Source organism: Oryx dammah, unplaced genomic scaffold (assembly GCF_014754425.2).
Source record: "Oryx dammah isolate SB20612 unplaced genomic scaffold, SCBI_Odam_1.1 HiC_scaffold_3, whole genome shotgun sequence".
NCBI classification, from domain to species: Eukaryota; Metazoa; Chordata; class Mammalia; order Artiodactyla; family Bovidae; genus Oryx; species Oryx dammah.
Genome location: NW_024070187.1, coordinates 87,290,512 through 87,317,243, shown reverse-complemented (window position 1 = coordinate 87,317,243; position 26,732 = coordinate 87,290,512). Strand labels below are relative to the sequence as shown.

Sequence of the window (26,732 nt, the reverse complement as noted above, 5' to 3'; positions counted from 1 at the left end):
TATTTATATTTTGCTGTATCCTTATATTTATATTTTGCTGTATCCTTAAATATTTTCTGGAAGTATCAATTTAAATATGTCAGTTTTTTCTTTTGCTGTTATAAATAATTTAGCAATGAGTATTTTCCTGTGTTTTCTGTATTTCAGAAAACTTGTAGTAGATTTCTAGATCAAAGGATATAGATTTTGAAACCTTAATTACATTAATATATATTTTGTGTAAAGATTTTGAAGCATAAGGAAAAAGCATATCTTAATACTTGTGTCTTGGTCTTTTGCTCACATCTGATATATTTTTACTAGACTTCAGAATATTCTAATTTTTAATATATATACCTTGAGCATTTTTCTATTTTGGTGATTGCATAATATTCTAGCTGAAGAATATAACTGACTGTGCTTTTATATTGTTGGATACTTGGGTTATTTTTAGGTTTTCTACTAGAAAAATATTTTTAAAATGTCAGTTGGTCATTTTCTAAGGAAATGTGGCTTTATTTTTTGAAGAAATCTCTATGTACTGATGTGAATCTTTGTCAAATGTGATAAATTTTTTCTGGGAAATTTACATTTTATATAAGAGTATTTTATATGTATATGATGTTTATTTTACTTTTTAATTGAAGGATAATTTCTTTACAGAATTTTGTTGTTTTCTGTCAAGCATCAATGAGAATCAGCCATTAAGTATATATATGTCCCCTCTCTCTTGAACATCCCTCCCATCTCCTTCCATCCCACCTCTCTAGATTGTTACAGAGCCCCTGTTTGACTTCCCCTGAGTCACACAACAAATTCCCATTGACTGTCTATTTTACATATTGTAAGTTTCCAAGTTACTCTCTCCATATATCTCACCATCTCCCTCCTGTGTATCTTTGTGAAGAATGTCTTCTTGTATATTTAAAAACATCTTTCCTCTTCTGGAGATCAGATGATATTTATCTATATATTTTTTGATCCAGTCCTACTGGAATTTATTTTATATTGTGATACATGATGTGAAAAAAAGTTAAGAATCTTAACTTTTTCCCCTAGCACTTTTTAATGAGATGATTAACTAGTGAGGTCATTTTGTATTTCAGGGCACCTGTTCTTTACAGTATCAACATCTTTTTGACTAGGATTGACTAAATTCTATGAATAATCCTTGAGTAAGAACAGAGTTAAACTTAAACACTAGTCCTCCAAAGGTGTACATTTGGCATTATAGTTGTTCTCTGATGGACTGATATAGTCCAACCCCTGATGGAAAGGAGAGTGTGATCATGGTGGTGGTTGAGGTGAGAACATCTTAAAGGTAGGAGTGGATGCTTGATCACAAGAATACAGTGATCCAGCTTTATTCATCAGTGCCTAGCATAGTGCTGAGTACGTTAGAAGTATTTTGATGTGTTTAATAACTGAGAGAAAGCATGAGAAAGATTCTGACGCCCTTTATGTGATTTAGAAAATATTTGATTGTTTTTGAATATAAACAAAAGCTAATGGCATTTAGAATCGTTAAATGCCTTTCATTTAAGTGAAGCTGTTTTTGTCTTCATATATAAGCTACTTTCATGATGGAGTTAATTAATCTTCACCTTTTGAGCAGTGGTTTAACCTTGGTCTTGCATTTGCATTACCTAGGAGCTTTTAAAAATTCTTAATGCCCAAGCCATATCCCTACATGATTAAATATCTAAGGTTATCTCCCAGGCATTAGTACTTTTTCTGTTAACTCTGTATAGCTAAATTTGAGAACCACTGCTCTAAGACTGGTTAAACAGAATATAAAGCAATATGCCCCCTAATTCTCTAGATGTCTTAGTCTATTTAGGCTGCTATAACAAAGTACCATAGATTAAATGGTTTGTAAACAAATTTATATTTCATAGTTCTGGAGGCTGGAAGTCTGAGATCTCAGGGTGCTGGCGTGATGTTAGGCTCTACTGAGGACCCTCTTTCATATTGCAGAGAGCCATCTTCTTGTATTTTCACGTGGTGGAGTGCAAAAAGAGGAAGCATGTTCTCTTATAAGGGCACTAATCCCATTATTGAGGGTGCCTTCCTCATGACTTCTAATCCTGTTACTTCCCAAAGGCCTCAATGCGGTATCATTACATTGTGAGGTAGATTTCAACATACGATTTTGTGGGGGACACAAGCATTGTAGTCCATACTACCAAGGAAGTAAAGTTGCATCTCTTTAAATGCTGAATAGAAGCAGATCTTTGAGTTGGCTGACATTTCGTAAAAAAAATCAGAAGAGGAAATTCTCCAGTCTATTATGATAGACTTTTTCAGTGTTTAAATAATCTGGACAAAAATGTTCTTTCTGTATTTTATAATGTAAACCTATTTTGTTCTATAATCAGCGCAGAGACAAAAGCTCTCCTGTGTTTCTTTTTTAGGATTCTGAAATTCATGATGGGTTAAAACTATAAGTCAATCTCTGTTAGCACAAGACCATTTTTAGTGTTTAATGTCTTTCTGGCTTCAAAAAGGGATGTATACTAAACTGTATGAATTTTCATTGCAATTATACTCCTCTAGGTGAAAAAGATATAATTCATGGAGATACTCTGCTGTTAGAAATATTTTTAAGATGATAAAAAATATGGAAAGCATGGAGATGTATTTCAGGGTTTCAAAATAAAGGACTTGTCAAAGTTAAATATCTTTAATGATATAACTTAATGACATAATTCAAGAAATATTTATTGACTGCTTCCTTGGTGTATTGCTCTTGGCTTAGACTACAGCAATGAAAAGATAGATGAAGTTCCTACTATCTTGGGACTTTTATTTTAGTTGAAAAGACTGACAGTATGTAATTTGACTAGAAAATAAATAATAGAAGTTAATATTATCATTACTGCTATTGGAAAATGAAGTCAAGGTGATGGGGATGAACCATGACAGAGAAGGAGGGTTCATAGGGTCACAGAATCATACTCTAAGGAATGACAAATTTAAGTGAAACCTGAGTGATCAGAAGAAACTAGCCATTTGAAAATCTTAGTAAATGGCAGCAGAGAAGGAAATGTAATTGTAAATTTCTAGGGTATACCTCTACATTTAACTTTTAAAAAAATGTTACCTTCAGTTTTAATTTTGGCCACATTGAGCCTGATTGCTGTTTATGGGCCTTCTTTAGGTGTGGAGAGTAGGGGCTCCTCTCTTCTTGTGGCCCATAGGCTTCTAACTGTGGTGGCTTCTCGTTGTGGAGCACAGGCTCCGGGGTGCGCAGGCTTCAGTAGTTGCAGCGTGTGAGCTCTAGAACACATCAGTTGTTGTGGTGCAAGGGACTTAGTTGCCCTGCAGCATGTGGGATCTTCCTGGACCCAGGGTTGAACCCTTGTCACCATCATCTGCAGGTGGATTCTTAACCACTGGACCACCAGGGAAGTCCTACATAATGGTATGAAGGGGATTGGAAGAGGTTGAATTAATGATTCAACCTTCTATTTTATATAAGGTAATAGAAAATTGAGAAAATGTTTTCTTCAGAAAAATAGATGACTTCATGCTGGAAGGTGCCGGATGTCCTATTTCTTTGTCCTGCTGGATTTTTTTTCCCCTTTCTTTTCCCTCCCACTTTCCTTGTCTCCTCTTTCCACCCACCTTTATTGCCATAATTTGAGGCAGATGGAGCCACAAATAGAAAAAGATGTGTTGGGGAAAGAATGGGTAATTTTTAGAATGTACTATAGCTACTTTCTCTTGGATGGGCTCACAGGAAGTAAGAGTTGTTAAGATCTTTGATATCAAACTCTTCAAATTCTTATATATCTTTTTCATTGTGTGCTCAGTTGCTCAGTGGTATCTGACTCTTTGGAGTCCCATGGACTGTAGCCTGCCAGGCTCCTCTGTCCTTGAAATTTTCCAAGGAAGAATACTGGAGTAGGTTGCCATTCCTTACTCCTGGGGATCTTCCAGACCCGTATTTATTTATTTACTTACTTGGCTGCACTGGGTCTTCGTTGCTGCATGCAGGCTTTATCTAATTGTGGTGAGTGGAAGCTATCTCCAGTTGCGGTGCGCAAGCTTCTCTTGTTCTGGAGTGCTAGCTCTAGGGCATGAGTGCTTCAGTAGTTGTGGCATGGGGGCTCGGTAGTTGCATCTCTAGGGCTCTAGAGCTTAGACTCAGAATGCTGGAGTGGATTGTCATGCGCTTCTCCAGGGGATCTTTCCAGCCCAGGGATTGAACCTGCATCTCTTATGTCCCCTGCATTGGCAGGCAGGTTCTTTACCATGAGTGCTACCTGGGAAGCCTACATTAATGTCTAGAGTGGAGGAATTAAAGAAAGAAAAAAACTGACAATATCAAATGCTAGTGAGAATCCAGAGCATCCAGAACTCTCATACATTGCAGGTGGGAATGCAAAATGGTACTGTCATTTATAAAAGTCTGCTGTTTTCTTAAAAATTTAAAAACACATTTTTTTCTCGTGTATTTATCCATAGGAAATGAAAACATGCACACATAAAGCCTAGTACTCAAATGTTCATTAATGAATAGCTAAACAAAGTGTGATATATCCATATGATGGAATGGTATTCAGCAATAAAAGGGAATGAACTACTGATGCATTGCGTGCTGTAGAGTAGATGAATTTTAAAGGCATTGTGCATTTGTAAAAGAGGCTGCACTCCAAACTTTGAATAATTCCATTTCCTTCTGGAAAAGAGAAAAATGAAAGTAACAGAAAGCATGATTACTAGGGTGGTGGTAAGAGATTGCCTATAAAGGAGCAGGAGAAATATTTGAGTATAAGAAATACTGTCTGTCTTGATTGTGGTGAGAATTACATAACTATATATTTGCCAATATCCATAGATTTATATGGGACTTCCCTGGTGGCTCAAGATGGTAAAGAATCTGCCTGCAGTACAGGAGATGCAGATTCAATCCCTGGGTCAGGAAGATCCCCTGGAGAAGGGAATGGCTACCCACTCCAGTATTCTTGCCTGGAGAATTCCATGGACAGAAAAGCCTGGCAGGCTACAGTCCATGATGTCACAGAGTCTGACACAACTGAGCGACTAACCCTTCTCTTGGAATCTTCCCTGCAGTAGATTTATACAACTAAAAATGGGTGAACTTTATTCTAACTTATACTTTGATAGACCTGATTTTCAAAGAAACTTAATTGGCTACAGGAAGAAAAAGAATGGAGGGAAATAACAGTGTTCTCCTGATTTTACTTCTCTTGGGAAAACAAGCTGTTGCTGTAACTGAATCTTAGAGTGACTTAATACTGATGTCAAGCTGTGCTGTGCTTAGTTGCTCAGTCTTATCTCTCTGTCACCCCATGAAATGTGTAGCCCGCCAGGCTCCTCTGTCCATGGAATTCTCCAGGCAAGAATACTGGAGTGGGTTGTCATGCCCTCCTCCAGGAGATCTTCCCAACCCAGGGATCAAACCCAGGTCTCCCACATTGCAGGCTGATTCTTTACCATTTGAGGCACCAGGAAACCCGATGCCAAGACTTTTTTTTTCTGTTTACTTAAAAAGTATTTCTGTTGCATGTGCATTTCAGACTGAATTACATATACTAGCAAGTTAATCCTGTATACCTCAAAATAATACAAATTGTTTTGATACTTTTGTAATTTTGTTAGAAGTATGGAAAGTTATTCTTGATATTTTTGAGGATCTAGAATTTAAAGTATTAAATTTTCTTTGAAGATCTAAATTATTAAATTACTTGCTAAGATTACACAGTAGAAAACTATGTGGTCCTTTTATTGGTATTTTTATAAGGTAAGCGATAGAGTATAGAAGAGTACAGATAAGTAAAATTCTCTTGTTGATTTCACTCCTTGATCACCACATGGGTTATATATTTTGAAATTTTTGTTTTCTTGAATATACATATATTTTGTTTTTAATCAACTTGAGCAGACATATACCATGCCTCTTTTCTGAGACTTACATTTTTCACCTAATGAAATGTAATATTGATACTTGACATCAGTGTTTGTGTATTCATTCAGGAAATATGGTTGAGTTTAAGCTTAATGTTTTTAAGGCCCTGTTCTGTTTGCAAAGCAAGGAACAAAGTATGGTCCTTGCCTATTCAAATAAGATAATAAACAAGTTGGAAAATGTCACTGCATTGTTAAGTTTCATAAAGATGAATAAGTCTAAAGAGATGAAAATTAAAGGGACAGAAAGAATAGAATAGGTACATTTAAATAGTCATGGTGTAAGTCTTTATATGTAGATCTGCTTTAGTTCATTGCTTCATACCTTTATTATTCTGTTGATGGGTGTATGGATTACATAATTTTTTCTTTTATAATCAGTTTTGTAATAAACATTCTTGTACATTTTTTTGCTGACGTATACAAGTATTTCTGCAGTCTAAATTCCTAGAATGAAAATTGCATTTTAAATGTTGATTATAGATTCTACCATATTATTCCCCAAAATAGACAATATCTGTCAATAGATAAAAAATAATACCTCATTTTAATTTGTGTTTGCTTGATTGCCAGTGAGGCTGAGCATATTTGTTCGTCATTTGTTATGTCTTGTATAAATTGCCTACTCATATCATTTTGCCTATTGTGGGGTTTGCCTTTTTCTTACTTAAATTTTAGGATTTCATTAAAATTCTGTTTATAGTATAACCATCATATTTTATAACATTTTCTGCTAACCTGTCAATTGTCTTATTTATGGAATCTTTGGATTTTTCATTTTTATACTGTCGAAATCTATCTTTTCCTTCCTAGCTTCTAGGTTTTGTGTCTTTCCTGAAAAGCCTTCTTAGAGTAACTTAGCTGCTTACGTTTTCTTCTACTATGTCTTCAGTTTTATTTATGTTTCTAGTAGATTTTAATTCATCTGGAATTTTTAAAATATATGTTTTATGGCTGAGACCTAACTAATTTTTCAGTTTTGTAACCATTCTCCCAACATAATTTATTGAACAATGTCTTTTTTTCCCACTGACTTGAAGTATCATCTGTATCATAATTTAAAAGTCCAAAATATGTTTGTTCTGGATTTAATACTCCATTGTTTTGATGATTATCATTTTATATTTGACATCTGGTAGGGCACCCCTCCCCATTGTCTTTTTCAAAAAATTTTTGGCAATTTCTGTGTATTTTCTCTTCCAGATGAACTTTAGAATCAACATGTCAAGTTCCATTAAAAATCCCTTTGGGATTTTGATTGGAAGTGCATTGAATTTACAGATTAATTTGGGGAGAATTGACATCTTTACACTATTGAATCTTCCCATCCAGGAACATGGTATGCCTCTCCATTTCTTCAGGTGTTCTTTTATGTCCTTTAGTAAATTTTATCGTTTTTATTTTTTATTTTTTTTTGATGTAGGTCTTACATTTTTCTTGTTAGGTTTATTCCTGGGTATTTCATAGTTTTTGTTGTTACCGTGAATTACATCTTTTCTTCCATTTTGCACTTTACTTTTCAATTGGTTATTGCTAGTATATAGGAAATCTACTGATTTTTGTATGTTGATCTTACCATTTACTTAATTGTCGATTGATTCTCTTGAAATTTCTAGAGGGATGATTACATTTTCTGCAAAATGATGGCATTTTGTTGTTTCCTTTTTCAGTATTTATACTTCTCTATTTTTTGTTTTGTTTTCTGATCTTATTGCATTTCTTAGGTTTCCAGACCTGTTCCCTACTAGTTCTGATTTGGACATCTTTTCTGATTTAAATGGAATGCTTCTAATTTTTAAACTTCTACATTTATATATGCCTTAGATTTCTGATAGAATACGTTGTCAGGAACAAAAGTATCCTTCTTGGGTTAAAAGTATTTCCGTGGTAATAGATAATATGTTTTATCATGCATTTTTGTTAAGATGATACATATTCTTTTCACCTCTAGCATTTTAATGTAGTGTATTACATTAATATATTTGCCTAATATTGGTAATGGTATTTCTCATTTTTAGTATTTATTCAGCAAGTGTTTGGATACTTGTAATATTGTATTGCATTATGCCAGGAACTTTGCCACAAACTGGTGATAGCGCTGAGTAAGTCTGATTGGTTCCTCTCTTTTTTAAATGGAGAAGAGAGATAATAAGCAAGTACTCAAGAACAAGATAATTTTAGACTGTGGTAGTACTGTGGAGGAAATAAAGAGAATGGTGTGGTAGAGAAATGAGGAGAGTACCTCTGATATTATCATCTGAGAAGGTAAAATATAAACTAAGACCTGAAGAATGGTGAAAGCATTGGCAAAAGCATTCCAGGTAGGGGAAGATCACATATGATTGTGTTTCATGTTTTCTTGATCCCCTTTCATGTATGTGTTGTGCACTATATTTTTTATACAACTGCCAAATTAACTTTGCAAATAATATAATAATGTTATATTCCTTCTAAAAGGTAGATATATAACTATTGTTAAGGTTTCTTCTGTGGATATATTCTATTACATTTCTGCCTTTCCTTGAGGTAATTTTGATGTTTTCTTTTCTTAGAAAAGCATCCTTTTTTTTTAGACTTTCCCATTTACTGATGTATCAGTTGTGCTTAGTTCTCTAATTTTAATGATTCCTTGTATTTTTTATTCTCTGGTTTTCCATAATCAGACTTGTTAAAGGCTTGTTTCTCTTGTCAGACTTACCCAAGAAGTAGTGTTTGGTTTTATTACTTTCGTATCTCTGAATTTCATTTCTATATTTATCATTGTAAATTATATTGATATATTTTTATTTGTATTTTATTTTTGAAACTTTTTATGTGTTTAAACCTTTTTTGTGTTATACTGAACATATTTAAGGCTTTAAATTTTTCTTTAAGAATTACTGGGACCAATTCCATTTGAAATGATATGCTCACAATGTTAGTTTTCACTTTCTCTGTATTCTAAGAGTTCATTAGTAGGCTATTTTCTTTTCTTTTAAAATTTTCAAGTGTAGTGTTATCCTTTGAAATGGCAACCCACTCCAGTACTCTTGCATGGAGGGAGGAGCCTGGTAGGCTACAGTCCATGGGATCGCAAAGAGTCAGACACGACTGAGTGACTTCACTTTCACTTTCAGTGTTATCCTTTTATTGATAATTTTTAGTTTCCTTTAGCTTTATGGACCTCGGATGTATCCTGTGTTATTTTTTAAAAAAACCTGTTGAGATTTTCCTTTGCTTAAGATATAATCAGGTTTTTATTTGCTTTCAAAGACTATGTTCTTTGTTCATATGATATACTAAGTTCTGTTTCACTATGAAATATAAGTATGATTTGTTAATTCTATTTTTGAATTGTCCGTATCTGTATAGTCTACTTGATTTCCTCATTTTCTGATAGATATTTGGAAAGTTTCCCACTAAGTTGTGTGAATTTTCAAGTTGCTTAAGTTTATAATATTTTTACTTTATATGTTTCTGTGTTGCATTGTCAGGGTACGTAGAAGTTGAGCTGTCAACATACTCCCAGTGTATTGTATCTATTACTATTACAAATTTTTTTTTTCTGTGTAATATGTTTTGCCTTGAATTCTTCCTTTACTCATGTTAATAATGGCACCTTTGATTAAGATTGCTTTTTTACACCTCTGTTTTCAACTTTTATGACAAAAAATTTTAGATTTTTTCTCTTGTAGTACCATGTAGTTGAGTTTTTTCCTTTTTTCTTATTTAAATCCTAATCTATATGTCATTTTTTAAAATAAGAGATTTTTCCACTCTCTTTTATATTAAGTTAGTCTTTGGGTTTTTGTTTTTTTCCTAACATCGACAGTTAATGGCAAAGATGCATTTTCTTATTATCCCACACCGTGTCCCCCTTCTGTTTAACTGAATTTGAGTTTTTAAAATTGTTTCCCTCCCAGTTTGAAAAATATGTTTTCTTCCTGTTCTTCAGAAGACATTTGATTGAATTTAAACAGTATTTGTAACTAGTTGCTTCCTTTTTTATTAACAACTATCTGAAATGTTAACAATAGATTATATGCTACTAATTTCTTTTTTAACTGCTTGGTCTTATGATTTCTAGGCTGTCCTTTTCTTGGATTCATTTTAGTTGTATTTTGAGGCTCTTTTTATGATAACTGATGAATAATGATATATACCAGAAGTAGGCTAAATTTATAAGTAAATAGCTTTGTACTGTTGTTATTGGATTTAAGGAAATCTTTGAAATAATATGTATCTTTCATTTTATTAGCAAAAAATCTACTTACAAACTCTAGATATGTGAATTCCTTAGAATTTTTACGTATTTTAACCATTAATAATTTGTCCACTTTATAAAGTTTATAATTTCCAAATTTTCACACTAAACTGTTGTAATTTCATAGTGAGCTGTTGCAGGCAGATAAGTACTTTGAAGCATAAGAAAAGAAATCATGTTGTACTATTGAGCTCTGTGATAACAGTGCTTTGTTTTTCTTTATACCACTGATTCTCAGCATATTCCCAGGTCTTGACTGAAATTTATTAGAAGGATAGATAAGTATGAATGAAAGAATGTAGATATAAATCAATCATAAATCAATGAATAGACTTTTGAAAGCTAAATTTATTTTAGTCAAATTTTCTTTAGTTTTATTTGTTTCAATCTTAAGATACCAGTACCATAATGTCAGGCTCTTTGTTGATATTCTTTTTCCAGGGACTTTTAAGTGGGCTCTTATTTGTTTTCTTATTTTATTTTAATGTATATGTAAATCACTGTTCAGTGACTACTACTACTGGAAAAGTGTATCCCAAATAGACTAACTTTGGAATAGTTTAGTCTTTATTAAGAATTGTACTATTTTAGCTGGATTTTACCCTATTTAAGACCATAAAAAATACAGAGCAAAGAAATTTTTATTAGGCTTCAGGATCATGTATGGAAGAGAATAATTATGATGACTATATATTTCTTATTTTATGTATAATAAATCTGTATTCAAAGAACTAAGAAGAACACATACTATGTTTCTCTGGGCTTGTTTGAAAGATATAGTGTAAACTATTAAGAATTACTCAATCAGTGTTATAAAGTTATCTTAGATTCAAATTAGTCTTTTTTTATATATTCACCTGTTTATGTGTGACCTTTTGATATTATTATTATCTTGAAATTCAGGTTACCAGCTTGACATTCAATGATAAGTGGAGGGTAGTTTTCAGAACAACAAAAACAGTAATAAATTGAGATAGTGATGGCATAGGAGGATGGGAGTGTTAAAGTTCAAGATATCCAAATTCTGTAGTTGCTAGCATTCTCATTTTTTAAATTATGTTTACTCTTTAAGACTGACTCTTTCCTATCCCCACTTTACATAATCTTTCATTTGATATATTGATCAAATGATTGATAATTCCTAATTGGTTTCTTTATGTCTGTTGTCCTGTCTGTTTAAAACCATCTTTCACGTGGCCTCTGTCTTTCTAAAACACTATTTTAATGCTTAAACCCTTCAGAAGCTACCATATAAACTGTAGACTTCTCCGCATAATACTGAAAGGCTCCATCTTCTTTAAGCATTATTCTTTTCACTATTTTCATTTGGAAATGTTTTTTCCTTCCTCTTTACAGTCTCTGTATTAGCATCTGTTTAGTACTATTTTCCAATCTTGTTTGATACAGTTAGCTATTTGTACATTGAGTTGCCTTTTTTATATAATATTTGTGGGAGGCATTGATTGTTAAAAAAATCATTTTGTATTACCATTCTCCCTTGGCTGTTCTACTACTTTGCGCATAGTATGTAATTGGCAGTGAATATTTGTTAAATTGAATGGAATTTGTACATATGATATCTAGTTAATAAAAATATACTATATTCTTATTCTTTGGTTTCCCTGGTGACTCATATGGTAAAGAATCTGCCTACAATGCTTCAGACCTGAAATCGATTCCTGGGTTGGGAAGTTCCCCTGGAGAAGGGAATAGCAACCCACTCCAATATTCTTGCCTGGAGAATTTCATGGACAAAGGGGCCTGGTGGGCTATACAGTCCATGGGATCACAAAGAGTCAGGCACCACTGAGGGACTAACACTTTCACTTTCACTTTATTCTTTGGCATGAATACTAGTTTATTGCACTATAAAATGGACTGCTTTTCTCTAATATAGCAGTGATAATATATTTGTTCTGAAGAGTAGTTAGTTTGAAATGTTATGCTAATGTTCACAATCGGTTCAGATGACCCTTTATTTCCATGTTTTCATGTGACTTTTTGTTTTGAGTATTCAAGGACCAGGACTTCCATTAATAGCATTAACAAATTCATTCACCTCTGACCATTGTTAAAAAGACTTTGGCTTTTATTGTTAAGCATTTGTGTTCAGTTTATTCTGAGAAGAAAGTAAAAAAATACTTTGTTAATTGGATAGTATTTAGTTCAGTTCAGTTCAGTTGCTCAGTTGTGTCCGACTCTTTGCGACCCCAAGAATTGCAACACGCCAGGCCTCCCTGTCCATCACCAACTCCCAGAGTTCACTCAGACTCACGTCCATCGAGTCAGTGATGCCATCCAGCCATCTCATCCTCTGTTGTCCCCTTTTCCTCCTGCCCCCAATCCCTCCCAGCATCAGAGTCTTTTCCAATGAGTCAACTCTTCGCATGAGGTGGCCAAAGTTACTGGATTTTCAGCTTTAGCATCATTCCTTCCAAAGAAATCCCAGGGTTCATCTCCTTCAGAATGGACTGGTTGGATCTCCTTGCAGTCCAAGGGACTCTCAAGAGTCTTCTCCAGCACCGCAGTTCAAAAGCATCAATTCTTCGGCGCTCAGCTTTCTTCACAGTCCAACTCTCACATCCATACATGACCACAGGAAAAACCATAGCCTTGACTAGACGGACCTTTGTTGGCAAAGTAATGTCTCTGCTTTTGAATATGCTATCTAGGTTGGTCATAACTTTTCTTCCAAGGAGTAAGCGTCTTTTAATTTCATGGCTGCAGTCACCATCTGCAGTGATTTTGGAGCCCCCAAAAATAACTGTTAAGTAATTTTTTTTAAACAAAAGCAACATCTGTTGTAAAAAATCACCCTAAAACTTTAAAAACTAAAAGGATTTAATGTACACAAACATATAAAGACTAGTGAAGTAAGACCTCTGTAAATCTTTTCAGATTTAGCATTATCAAGAATTTGCTACACAACTTTAGTTTTCCTGAAATACTTTATGACAGATTCTGACAGTATTTGTGGATACTCCCAGCATGCATCTCTAAAATATAAAAGCAGTTTCTTACCTAACCAGATTGATTCCTTTATACTATTTAATACCCAACTCATATTCAGATTTCTTCATTTGCCTTGAAAATTTCAAGTAAGGTCTATATTATTTTGCTGGTTATTTCTCTGGAATGTCTCTAATTTAGAACAGTTCTTCCCTTTTACTGTCTTTCTCTCTCTTTTAAAACATGTTCTATATTTTAGTTGTTTTTGTTTGCTTCTGTTGAACTCAGTAGTTCTCAACTTCCCATCCCTAGAATATTTTGTTTTTGTTATTTCTTCCAAGGGGACATTTGGCACTGTCTGGAGATACTTTTGGTGTTGCAACTTGTGATAGGATTGCTATTGGCACCTAGTGGGTAGAGGCCAGGGATGCTGCTAAACATCCTAAAGCGTGTAGGACAGCTCCCAACAACAAAGAATTATCTGGGTCATAATGTCAGCGATGCTGAAATTGAGAAGCCCCAATTTAATTTATTCCAGATACTTGCCTTAATAATTTTTATAAACTAGAAGTTAATTCAAGGAGGCAACAGTACTTCATCGGAGGTACTGTATATTTTATGTTGCATAAATCAGGGGCATATAATGTTTAGTTGTCTCACTTTTTTTAATTGAAAATTGGGTTCAGGTGATGGCAGCTTTATCCCTTAAATACAGAATTTAAAGTTAGCTTTTTTAAAGCAAAGTGAAACAACAGCCTCTTTTACTGGTAGGAAGAATATTGGAACTTGTTAATTGTATAACTGATCTCTTTTTGTTAGATGTTTAGAAACTGTGCTTCTGTTTTCTCATCTGTAGCAATAAACTGAACCTGGTGATTTCTAAGACTTGTGCATTTTGTTCTTTGCATTAGACAAGAATTTGATGCACACACACCATTTTATAAAATATCCAGCTGGTCAAAACCGCACATCCAAAGTAGTTTAGATATAATTTAAATTGTCTTGCTTTGAATATCGATAACTTTGACAGATTATTTTCTTTAGGGAAAAATGAATTTAATAAGGACATTCATTTCCTTCTGTCTCTCCCCTCTTCATGAAAGTTATTTATACATTTCATCTAAGGAGTTTCAGAATATTTATGTGAATTTATTATTCAAACCATTTTTAATGTTCCAGAACTTAGCTGGGATTGAAAATGAATTTTTTCTATAGAAATAATATGATAAAAATGAGTCAGGTTTGAATCTAGCCTAATTGTATTTTGGTTTTTAATCTGAGTTTCCTTAGCTAAGGACATGTTAAGGAGGTGTATGCTCATAACTTAGTTGACATTTGAATAGAGTTACTTATTTTTCTATTTTTGTGACTGCATCTCCTTATATCTACATGTTCTATAATGCCGTTCAACAATCTTTTCAGGTAGGAAGAGGAATTGGTGTTAAAGGAAGAAGTTGTCTTCTACTTCCTCTTCAGAACTCCTGTGATGTTTTTCTCTCTCTCTCTCTTTTTACATTATGTACTTCTACTCTGTATTATTGTTATTGTATACTTTCATTCTCACATTAAAGAAGTAAGTTCCTAGATACAAGGCCTAATTTTACACATCTGATAGTAGTAAACAGCAGTATCTCTTACTCAAAGATCGTAATAAAAGTGTGTTTAATATATCAATGAATATAGCATTTTGTCATACCTGCTACCTAATACTTGACTTTTCTATATCTAGAAAATATACCTTTATATAACTACCTCTCCCTTCTCCGAATACACTACAACCTTTTAGAATCTGAAAAGAAAGGAGCCTCAAACCATCTGTTATTTATTCAAGAATTATTTGAGTCCTCACAATGAGATAGGCATCATTTTAGTGGCTCCATACCAGCGCTCCAAACAAATTCCCTATTTCTGTGGAGTTTAGATAGACTATATATATATATAAAAATCATGTGAAAAATTTATAACAGTTACGCAGAGTAAGATGGATGAGATAACTTGCTTAGCTCTCATAGGTAGCAAATGAGGCAGTAATGGTACCTAGGTCTTTAGATCCTGATGGTACCCTTGAAATTAGTTTCTTCTAATAAATTGGGAGGTAGGGCAGGATATTATAGACATCCATTCCTGTTCTTTTCTTTCATCGTATGCCTTTTAAAACTTATAGAGCATTTCATAGGCATTTGAATCTACTGTTTTTTAAAATATCAGGTTCTTCACATAGTAAAAATAGTGGGGGTTTCCCAGGTGGCTCAGTGGTTAAGAATCTGCCTGCCAAGCAAGAGCAGAGGCTGGATCCCTGGGTTCAGAAGATCCCTTGGAGTCTCAAATGGCAACCCTCTCCAGTATTCTTGCTTGGGAAAATCCCATGGACAGAGGAGCCTGAAGGGCTACAAGTCCATGGGTCACAAAAGAGTCAGACATAACTTAGTGACTATACAACAACAACAAAAAATCGTGGGCTTTAAAAATCAATGTAAGAGCTTTCAAAAACATTGATTTAGCTATTTGGCTCTGTGGGGTCTTAGTTGTGGCATTTGGGTTCTTCACTGTGGCACACGGGCTTCTCTAGTTGCGACGTATGGACCCAGTAGTTCTGGTGGCTAGGGCTTAGGTACTCCCCCTTCTTCAGTATGTGGCATCTTAGTTTCCCAACCAGGGATCAAGTCCCCTATGTTGGAAGGTGGGATTTTTAACCACTGGACCACCAGGGAAATCCCTGTAAGAACTTTTATGGATGGAAATTTTCTTGGGATCCAGTGGTTAGTACTCCTGGCTTTTACTGCTGAGTGCGCAGATTGAATTCCTAGGCCGGGAAATCAAGATCCTTCTAGTTGCATAGCCAAAAAAAGAACTTTCATGGAATTGATTTAATAAAACATATTTCTGCATTTAGTATGCCTCATGAAAAGATTGAAGTGTATTTTTCTAAGTAAATTTTCACCAAACTTAATTAAGATGTGGTGTGGCATAAGGGGACCTTATATCAGGAAATTGCTTTCTGTGATCTAATTTGTAACTTTCTGACCTTTCCTATAGTAAATCCTATATTCTAGCATGTAGAAATTTTATGCTTGTCTACCAATACTGTATTCCTTCTCCTTTTGTCTTATACCAATTAGTTATTTTGGTCAAAATCCCTTTATATATTTTTTTGCATGCATTGTCTCCTTTGAACAGTTTCAGTACCTTTGCTCTGTACTTTTGGTTTGGCACTCTGCACTGCTCTTTGGCTCAAATGGTAAAGAATCTGCCTGCAATGCAGGAGACCCAGGTTTGATCGCTGGGTCACAAAGATCCCCTGGAAGAGAGAATGGCTACCCAATTCAGTATTCTTGCCTAGAGAATTCCATGGACAGAGGAGCCTGGCAGGCTACACAGTTCATGGTGTCACCGAGTCAGACACAACTGAGTGACTAACACACTTTCACTGCTCTTTGATACCTTTTGTTTTCTAAAACATTAATTTGAAATATTTAATTTTTCATCTGTTCACTTTACCTATGTACATTTTTTTTCATGGTTATTTACTCTTTTTTTTTTTTTGTCTTCTATTGTATTGAAAACCTGTAGATACTTTAACAGAGAAAATATCATTGGGATGCAGTGTTTTCTCTAGAAAGACTCATATTCCGAACCATGGTTAAAGATAAAAAGACATAGTTTTTACCATGCTATAATTTTGAATCACATATTTCTATGACCAAACCATGGCGAAAAGTCCACTTTCTAATATACAACACTTAGGCTTTCACTGCTTCCTTTAGAAATAATTTAAAGTTTATTTAAAAAGTTGTTTATTTTAATATCCTACCCATCATAGCAGTTGTTACAGATTTTTAAAGTTAATATACAGCAAAGTTTTGGAAAGTTTTCAAAGATTTAGAGATTATTTTCAGAATATTCTCTGTGTATTTATATTTGAAATATTAGAAATATGAAATATTATTTCATATTAAACTGTATTAGCTTAAGGGAAATTTTGAAAGAAACATTATCCCCCCCAAATTTAACATTCAGTATTGAATATGTATAGATTAAAAATAGGATTTATGTCTGATTGCTAAACAGGTGACTTTCAAAGATGGAATGATATAGAGTTTCTGATGTTATATTGGTTAAGAATTTATTTCATTTTAGTTATTACAGTGTTAAAAGTACTTTAAACTTGTGAAATAAATTTTACCCAATTATGTTAGGGATATTTTATATAATAACTATCACCTTTTTATCAGCAAACTAAAAAAAAAAAAAAAAACTTTCTACCTATTCTTAAGTAGCACTATGACAAGGGATGTCAAAATAAAACTTTTCCCTTAGAAGTCTTAAGAGCTGCTATTTCTAATTCTTTACATTTCTATTCATTGAGTCTGGTATATGTTACTGTATCAGTGGTTCTCATTGTATGATCTGCAGCTCTCTCAAGTTCTCAGAAATCAATAAGAATGTTCAAAAGGTCAAAATTGTTTTCATCACTATACTAATATGTTACTTGACTTTTTATTGGGTTGATGTATTTGCACTGATGATACAAAAGCAATGGTAGGTAAAATTGCTGGCTTCTTAAGGCCATGGCATCAAATTATACTAGTATCATTGTATTTATCATTACCAAAATCTCAGAGTTATAAAATTAAAAAGCCACTTTCACCTGAAGAATAATTTGATAAAGCAGTAAATATTAATTTTTTGAAATCTCCATATGTGATTACGTATCCTATTAATGTTATGTGATAAAATGGGAAGTACACGTAAAACGCTACCACTGACACACTATATCTATCAAAGTTAAGACATTTGGCAGTGTTCTCAAAAATGATCTAAGTGAGCCTATCGCTTTAAGGAAAACAGTCAGTATTTGTTATTAGTGATGAAATTAAGCTTAGAGGCACAGATAAGAATTTCAGAAATTTTATTTGCCTGAGCTTCACAGCTTTGCAGTACTTAAAAACTTTTGTAATGAAACCAGTAGTGATATTAATGATGTGATTTTTGATATTGTTGGAGAAGGAAATGGCACCCCACTCCAGTATTCTTGCCTGGAGAATCCCATGGACAGAGGAGCCTGGCAGGCTACAGTCCATGGGGTCGCAAAGTTGGACATGACTGAAGCGACTAACACTTTGATATTGTAGTTTGATTTTGAATTCGGTAAATATTGGTAAATATAACCCCTAAGGGAAGTCTTTGGGAGCAGAACAGTACTTTATAGGTGTATAAGGGTGTCCTGAGAACAAAAGATTTAAGAACAGCTGATTTAAGTCTTCTACTGAAGTCAGACATGTCTAGCTAAGTATTTACATCATAACTTCCCTCATGCGCTACTCTTCCCCCATGAAAATAGACGAACACCTATGATTTCAGTAAGGAAAACAAATATCATACATATGATATGAATAATACATTCTTAAAATATTCTACAAATTTAATTTTCTACTTTGAACTGTGGGCTTATATATTCCATTGAAATTATTTAGGATTGCATTGTATTTATCATTGATACTGACATTAAAATATTTTTCTCTCTCTTTTTCTTCTGTTTCTCTTCCCACTTTTCCTTTTCTCCTTTCATTTGTCCCTTCCTTCCATTTTTGGTATTTGTTTTCTAGGTGGAGTCTTTCATTTTGGATCAAGATGATTTGGAAAATCCAATGCTGGAAACGGCTTCCAAGTTACTTTTGTCAGGTACCGCTGATGGTGCAGACCTCAGGACAGTAGATCCAGAAACACAAGCTAGACTGGAAGCTTTACTAGAGGCTGCAGGTAAGTCTGCAAACTCTACATGTATAATAAGCCTACCTAATTTTCCAAGGTTCATATGACTTAAAAATTCTCGTTATTATAAAGGTATGATCTTAGATATTTAGTGTAAGACTGTTCATAAAAGTTAAGGATTACTTGCTGGAGAATTACATGGAACATTTCAGGAAAGCACGTTTTTATTGACAGAATACAATTGACAGGTTACTGTAAACCTTATAAGCAGAAACTTCATATACGGTCAGTTTATATTCATCTTGAATTCCATTTTTGCAAATTCATCCACTTTATAAAATATATTTATATCCCCATATTAATACTCACAGCACTTTCTGTCTTTCATAGAAATGCACAGAACAGTGAAAATTTTGATTTATTCTATGTGCATGTTTTCTGCTGAGATGATGCTGTCTGCCTTCTTGTGTCAGCTCTCATAATCAAATGTCGTTTCCACAATCTACTTTGGGTTACATTTTCCACATTTTTGTGCCTTTTGTTGGTAATTTCACTGTTTAAAATGGCTCCCAAGTATAATGCTGAGGTGCTCTCTAGTGTTCTAAATGTGAGCAGTCTATGATGTGCCTTGTGGAGAAAATAGGTGTATTAGAAAAGCCTTTTCAGCTCGAGTTACAGTGCTGTTGCCTGTGAGTTCAGTGTTAAAGAATCAAGTATAGTATATTAAAAACACACATGAAACAAGTTTACCTATTGACTGGTTAATGCAGATGCTCAGGCCAGAGTCTTTCAGGCGCCTAGCCCTATATTTCCTTTTGGAGGAGTATTCATTAATTGAGTGTTCCAGTGATTTTACAGAACATAATTACCATGAATAATAAAAATTGACTGTATAATTCCTTCCACTTTTGGGGTCATAGACTGTTTTTAAAACCTTGTAAAGTGAGGGAAATGAAAATTGTGAAATTATTTAAAAATATGTCATAAGAGTAACAGGGAATGATTCTCCTGAAGATGAAGAGACTTGAATTGAATATAAGAGAGCTGTTTGTCTTCTCTTGTCTGAAGAGGCAAAACCAGGTTTAAAGATGCTACATGAAAGTAGATTTCAGCTGAAAGGAGCTATCTTTGGAGATAGAATTCCTTTTTATAGAATGCTAATAGTCGCTTTGGTTTTCTCATCTTTGTGTTTATTCCCATTTTTTTCCCATTTTCTTTATAGTAGCTAACAATCAAGATATCAGCTAAGCTGAGTTCTCATCTGTAGGCTATAGAAGAAAATTCACTTCCAAGTTTATTATATTAGTAGTGGAATTCAGTTCCTTGGAATTGTGGGACTGAGATCTTGATATTTGTATAAACTGTCAACTGGAACTGCTCTCCTATATAGCAAACCTGTTTGAGACTGTCCACATTTCCTTCATCTTCATATCAGCATGGCATGTAGAATCCTTGTGCTTTGAATCTCTGACTTCTTTTCTCCAACCAGCTATAGAAATTTCTTTGCTCTTCCTGGGGTCATGTTTGATAGGGTCAGGCCCACCCAGATAACCTTGTTATCTTCAGGTCAGCTATTCCATGGGAAAAGGGAACGTGAAAGTCACTCAGTCATGTTGACTCTTTGTAACCCCATGGACTATACAGTTCATGGAATTCTCCAGGCCAGAATACCAGAGTGGGTAGCCTTTCCCTTCTCCAGGGGATCTTCCCAACCAGGGATTGAACCCAGGTCTTCTGCATTGGAGGTGGATTCTTTAACAGCTGAGCCACAAGAGAAGTCCAAGAATACTGGAGTGGGTAGCCTATCCCTTTTCCAGTGGATCTTCCCGATTCAGGAATCAAACTGGGGTCTCCTGCATTGCAGGCGGATTTTTTGCCAACCGAGCTATCAGTGAAGCTAATCGTGAGGATAAAAATCTGTCAAATTCACAGTCCCAAAGATTATATATAGCGCGTACACCAGAGCTGGGTGTTCTTGGGAACATTTTAGAATCCCTAGTATACCAATGATTGTACAGAAGCCACTTCATTTCTTTGAAACCCCAAATGTCAGCATCTTTAAGTCTTTTCTCTGTGGCTGTTTAATTTCTTGCCTGTTTTTGTCTAGGCTTCCCTGGTGTCTTAGATGGTAAAGAATCTGCCTGCAATGCAGACCTGAGTTTGATCCCTGGGTCAGGAAGATCCCCTGGAGAAGGGAATGGCAACCCACTCTTGTATTCTTGCCTGGAGAATCCCATGGATGGAGGAGTCTGGTGGGCTACAGTCCAAGAGTCGGACATGACTGAGCAACTCACACACAACACACACACATTTTTGTCTAGTGAAATAGAAATGCTGGCTGCCAGCGTTCTGAGAGCTGAGAGTAGAAAGGGGACCAAGGATCTCACTGTTGATCATGCATATGCTCATCTGATCCTCATTTTCAGTTTAGTATTTTCTCTTCTTCATCTATACTTGATGTGTCCTAGCCCAGAGTCTTTCTGGTTTAGTTTATATAGAGAACAGTCATCTGCTGTGCAGTTTGTGGATGGAGTCTAAATGCTCCTCATAGGAGTTCAGCCAGTCTCTCTGTTTTCCAACCCAAACCTTGCCCTTGTACCTGGAACCTGTATATAGCTACAGGGCCTATCACCTTATTTCTCTTAATTATCTATGTTTCTGCTTACTTTGTTTTGTCCAGTCAGTTACATCTCCTCTTTACTTTGTATTCATTAATATTAGCTTTGATTTACAAATATCTTCTAGTTTTATCAAAGATGAAGTTCCTGTTTTATTTTAGTTTTCCTCTGAGTAAGTTCTAAGAAGAAAAAGGGCAGAAATAATTACCTTAAAATAATCTTGAAATAAGAAATCTAATCTTTTAATTCACCTTTTCTCTGAAGTTATATGGTTCTGTTGTTCAATTGATTAAATGTCCTAACTTGGAAAAAATAATCTGGTCAACTGATTAATATCTAATAATTGAATAAGACTAGTAAAAAAGATCATAGTAATCCAGAATGGTGAGATTAATTTTCAATCACTATTTATTTGAAAAGTTGCTATATATTAGGTTACTTCCTAGTTATTTTTATAAAATAGATATGAAGATACAAGAAGTCCATAAAAATTTAATATAGAATATTTTGTTCTCAATGTTATTTCTTTTTAAAACGGGAATTACTTTCTATTTATTCTCTTGTTTAATGTTTCTTTTGCTGTCATTGACAAACAGTTGTTAAGTAGCTGGTGAGAGCTGGCTAAAATGTTGGGGCTAATTCTCTCCTGTGAGAATGCATCTGTAAGCTTGGTCTTAATAATGTTAGGATATTTAACTAACTAACCACAGATGTCTTATTGACTAAATACTACTATAGCAGGTTTAGACTATAGCTGGCTTTTGGTATTAGTAATAGGAATTATACAGTAGGTATCTGTCTTATTAAACCAAGACTGTTTTTATTCTTTGTACATCTTGATTGTAGCAGACACTAAATTTGATTGCTCCTTACATTTGTTACATCTAAAATCAGAAAGGCTTCTTGCCAGATTTATTCCATAAGATGTTATATTTCATATCTTAGATTTTTCAGAAAGAAAAGCAAATGCATGTAAACTTTTTATAAACTTCAAACACAAACTTATATGGAATTTTTGAGCCCTTCCACTATTGAAATATGCTCAAATATGTTTATTATCATCATTTGGGAGATCTTTTTGGTCTTTGTCTTAGTTAAATAGTTTGTTTTAAAACTGATATTTGAATAATTTGGGGGTCTTCTTTAAAAATGTAGGTTATCAGTTGGTAATTTTGGGTTCTGAGATTCTGCATTTCTAACAAACTGCCAAATGACAGTAATGCTTTTTGTTTATGAACCATGTGTTAAGTAGTGGGGTTCCTTAATATCCCTTAAAACATTAGATATTTTATCTTCAAGTTAGAGCAAAGGTTCGCAAATCCTGGCTGTACATCAGCATCTTCTTAGAGTTTTTAAAATATGTAGATCCCTAGGCCTCACTTTTACCTGAATTATATCTTTAGATATAGGAGAACTCAACATCTGAACTCTTGAAAGGCTTCACAGATGGGCAGCTTGTATTAAGCACTGCTGAGTTAGAATAGTAACTAAGTTAGAGATCAGCTTGCTTTATAGTAATATCTAGAATAGCAACAAGTTATGTCTCATGTAGATGGTAACCATTTCTGCTTTTGAAATTTTCAAAAAAATTTGCTATTCTAAATGTCTTTTTTAGACATGATGCTTTTAGACATGATTTTGAGTGTGTATTAAGTTGTAGTTGTAATTTGAAGCAAATAGATACTCACGGGTTGGTTATCTTTTATGTAGCCTGTAATGTCTTTTCAGTCCATTTTTTTGTCACAAGTGGTAGTAGCCCAACTAAATAATCTTAAGCTAAAGTGGCCACATACCAAAAGTATGCTAGCTTCTGGCACTGCTAGAATCAATGAACCAAATATAACTTTATCAGTAATATCTCCTTTGTATTTCTCTGCTCTCCTCTATATTGACTTGTTTTGGGTAGTCTTTTTCTCCTTATGGTGATAAAAGTGGCTAAATAGCGTTTGGCGATTTGGCAACCTTTAAACATAGGTTCTTCTTCTAATGTCTAACACACCTCTATGGATACCCAGTTGTTCCAGCATATACCAGCGACCCATTTCTACAACCAGAGAGTCACAGAGTTGAGCATGTATGGACTACATAAAAGGAGTAAGATTATTAGACAGTTGGAGAACAGTGCTTTCCCAAGATTTTAGCCAGGCAATATATATCTGTCCTCTATATCATTTGGAAGTTAACATAAATGGTTAAGTAACTTGAATTTTGCTTTGTTTCTCCTTTTGGGTATATCCAAATTGGTATGAAAATAATATAATAGGAATAGGCAAATTATCTACGGCTGATGGTAAAGCCTTTGCAGATCCTGAAGTGCTTCGGAGGTTGACGTCATCTGTTAGTTGTGCGTTGGATGAAGCTGCTGCTGCACTTACTCGTATGAGAGCTGAAAGCACAGCAAATGCAGGGCAGTCGGACAAGTAAGTATATTTCTACTGTGATCAGTGTAAAAACATTTTCTTAAAGATAATAAAAATAGCTAACATTTACTGAGCATATATTTTGTGCCTGACACTGTACTATACCTTGTTTATACTCAAAAAAACCTTAGGTATAGATTTTATTTTTATTTCCATTTTACTTATGAAAAACTGTAAAGAAGTAACTTAATCAAGATCAAATAAATAACAAGTAGCAGAGCCAGAACACCCCTATCTGTCTGACTACAAAACTGACTTCAAAGCCAATATGTTATAAAAGACCTGTTGCTGATTTAGATTTTGTTTTCTTTTTTTTAATGTTTTCCTGATAAGTCAATGGTTTCTAATTAGTCATACCATTTTCTACTTCATGTGCATGAGAAAAAAAAAAAGTGAAAGTTGCTCAGTCTGTCCCAGTCTTTGATATCCCATGAACTATAGCCCGCCAGGATCTTCTAGCCATGAAATTCTCCAGGCAGGAATACTTGAGTGGGTTGCCATTACCTTCTCCAGGGGACCTTTCCAACCCAGGGATCAAACCCTGATCTGCGTTGCAGGCAGTTTCTTTATGGTCTGAGCCACCAGGGAGGCCCACTTCATGTGTATAGTGGTGGTGATGGTTTAGTCGCTAAGTCGCGTCTGACTCTTGTGACCCCATGGATTATAGCCTGCCAGGCTCCTCTGTCCATAGGATTCTCCAGGCAAGAATACTGGAGTCAGTTGCCATGTCCTTCTCCATTCATGTGCATAGTTCTGACCATTTTGAAGGGATGGTTATTTGTTTTTGAATGTTCAAAAATTTTGTAGATCTAGTTTCCATAACTTGAATGTGATTGTGTTCCAAGGATGTCATCCTTCTATGTCCTGTAGTTCCTTTTATATAATACTTCACATTTAGTAAGAACTCAGTAAATATTTTGTGCCTTGGCCTATTAAGTTTTTCTAATGATGTTATGCAATAAAAAAAAAATCATGTCATCTTGTATATAAAACAATTATGGATAGTATAGTTAAAAATTTAATGCCAGGGAAGCAGCTGGAAAAGAACCATTATAACATGTTACTGTCTTGATTCCTCAAAGGCTTCTTTTTTTTTCTTTAGTTAAAAAGAAGCCATTAAGCCATTTTATTTACAGTTGACCCTTGAACAACATAGGTCTGACTGCACAGGTCCATTTATACACAGGTTTATTTTTTTCTTTCTTTTTTTGGCTGCACTGTGGAGCTTGTGGTATCTCAGTTTCCTGGCTAGGAATTAAACCCGGGACACAGCAGTGACTGCCAAATCCTAACCTCTAGACTACCAGGGAACTCCCAGCACAGGACTTTTTTGATAATAAATACTGTACTGCTGCACAGTCTGTGGTTGGTTGAATATATAGATACAGAAACAAAGATATAGAGGAACTATAGTTACAGAGGAACTACATATATGGAGGGCTACCTATTAAGTTATTTGCAGATTTTCAGCTCAGTGGAGTGTGGTTATTCCTCACCCCCATGTTGTTCAGGGGTCAACTGCATTTTAGCCAATTCCTTTAAACAGTTGAAGAAATAGGAATATTCTTTTGTGTATGAATTTAGAGAATAAAAAATAACATTCAAGAATTGTCTTTTGTATAATAGTATTTTTAAGACTGAAGGAGAGGTTATGTAATATTAGCAAGAGTGTGAATTTGCTGTTTGTCTTAACTATGTCTTCATTCATCTAAGTTTTTATTAATTTATTTTATCATCCTTCTCATTGATTGACTCTAGTTAACCTCAGGTTCTGTTCCTTAGTTACCATGCAGTTTTACTAGCCTACAATATTATTGATATTCTTTAGATGTTTTTTAATGTGGTGCCTTCTGAGACTGGCAAGAGAAGAGATTTTAAACACCTTGGAGAGTATAGTTCAAAGGGGAAATAGGAAAAATAAAGAGTCATTGATTCTTTGGCATTGAAAGTACTAGAAGTGATCAGCAAAACAGTAGAGCATGTTTGTGACAGTCGTATTTGTTCAGCAAAGTTTGAGAAACAGAGAGGAGTGCAGTGATGCTATGTGCCAGATTTTACATTAGTTAAGTGTGGACCCATGTGCCAAATTTAACATACATTTTGCATGGAAGTTCTGAACTTCAGCTATTGCTAGAGTAGTTCCTGAAAGGCTGTTTTAAAGCTAACACATCTAAGGAAATTGAGCGAAAGTTCAAATGGGAAAATAGGGGAGAATCTGTGCCTGAGGGGTAAAGAAAAAATGAGAGATCACCTGAAAGGGAGAAAAGAGTGTGTTTTTTTTTTACAGAAAATGTCATGTGGGAGGGATTTGTCCTGAACTTACTTAAAGGTGATAGAGAACACTGAGTCTAGAAACTGTCAGTGCCTGTAAAATGCAAGATTAAGAGAGAAACTTAGTAAGTGCTGTTTAAGACTTTCACTTTGGCAAGGGTCAGCACAGTTACCAAGGGACTTTGGGTAGAAAACATTGAATGGAAAAGTGCTAAGGTAGTGTTTGAGGTTGGAGGTCATGTTGCATTTTTAATAGAGTAATCAGGGATCTCCTCACAAAAAGGTGGTTTTTTAGCAAAGACTTGAAATAGATAACATCGAATTATTTGGGACTTTTCCTGGTGGCTCAGATGGTAAAGCGTCTGCCTACAACACGGGAGACCCAGATTCAGTCTCTGCGTTGGGAAGATCTCCTGGAGAAAAGGCAATGATCTGTGCCTGAAGGAAATTCTCTTGTCAGGGGGATAGCAGATACGTAAATCTTGGCCTTGCAGCTGAACTAGCATGTTTAATAAAAAACATGAAGTCCAACTTGGCTAAAGTGGAAAGAGTAAGAGTGAGAATAGTAGGTGATGAAGCCAGAGAAGTAAAAGGAGTATGAGATCC

At 34.6% G+C, this 26,732-nt stretch overlaps 1 protein-coding gene across 5 annotated transcripts in view; it reads left to right on the top strand.

Moving 5' to 3' along the window:
* ANKRD17 (ankyrin repeat domain 17) overlaps window positions 1–26,732 on the top strand; it is a 167,848-nt gene that overhangs the window by 54,533 nt on the left and 86,583 nt on the right. For all 5 annotated transcript variants that reach the window (XM_040237045.1, XM_040237049.1, XM_040237048.1 and 2 more), the window contains exons 2-3: window positions 18,712–18,865; window positions 23,699–23,855. In XM_040237045.1, the coding sequence (XP_040092979.1) occupies window positions 18,712–18,865; window positions 23,699–23,855 (311 nt within the window). The remainder of the gene's footprint in view (window positions 1–18,711; window positions 18,866–23,698; window positions 23,856–26,732) is intronic.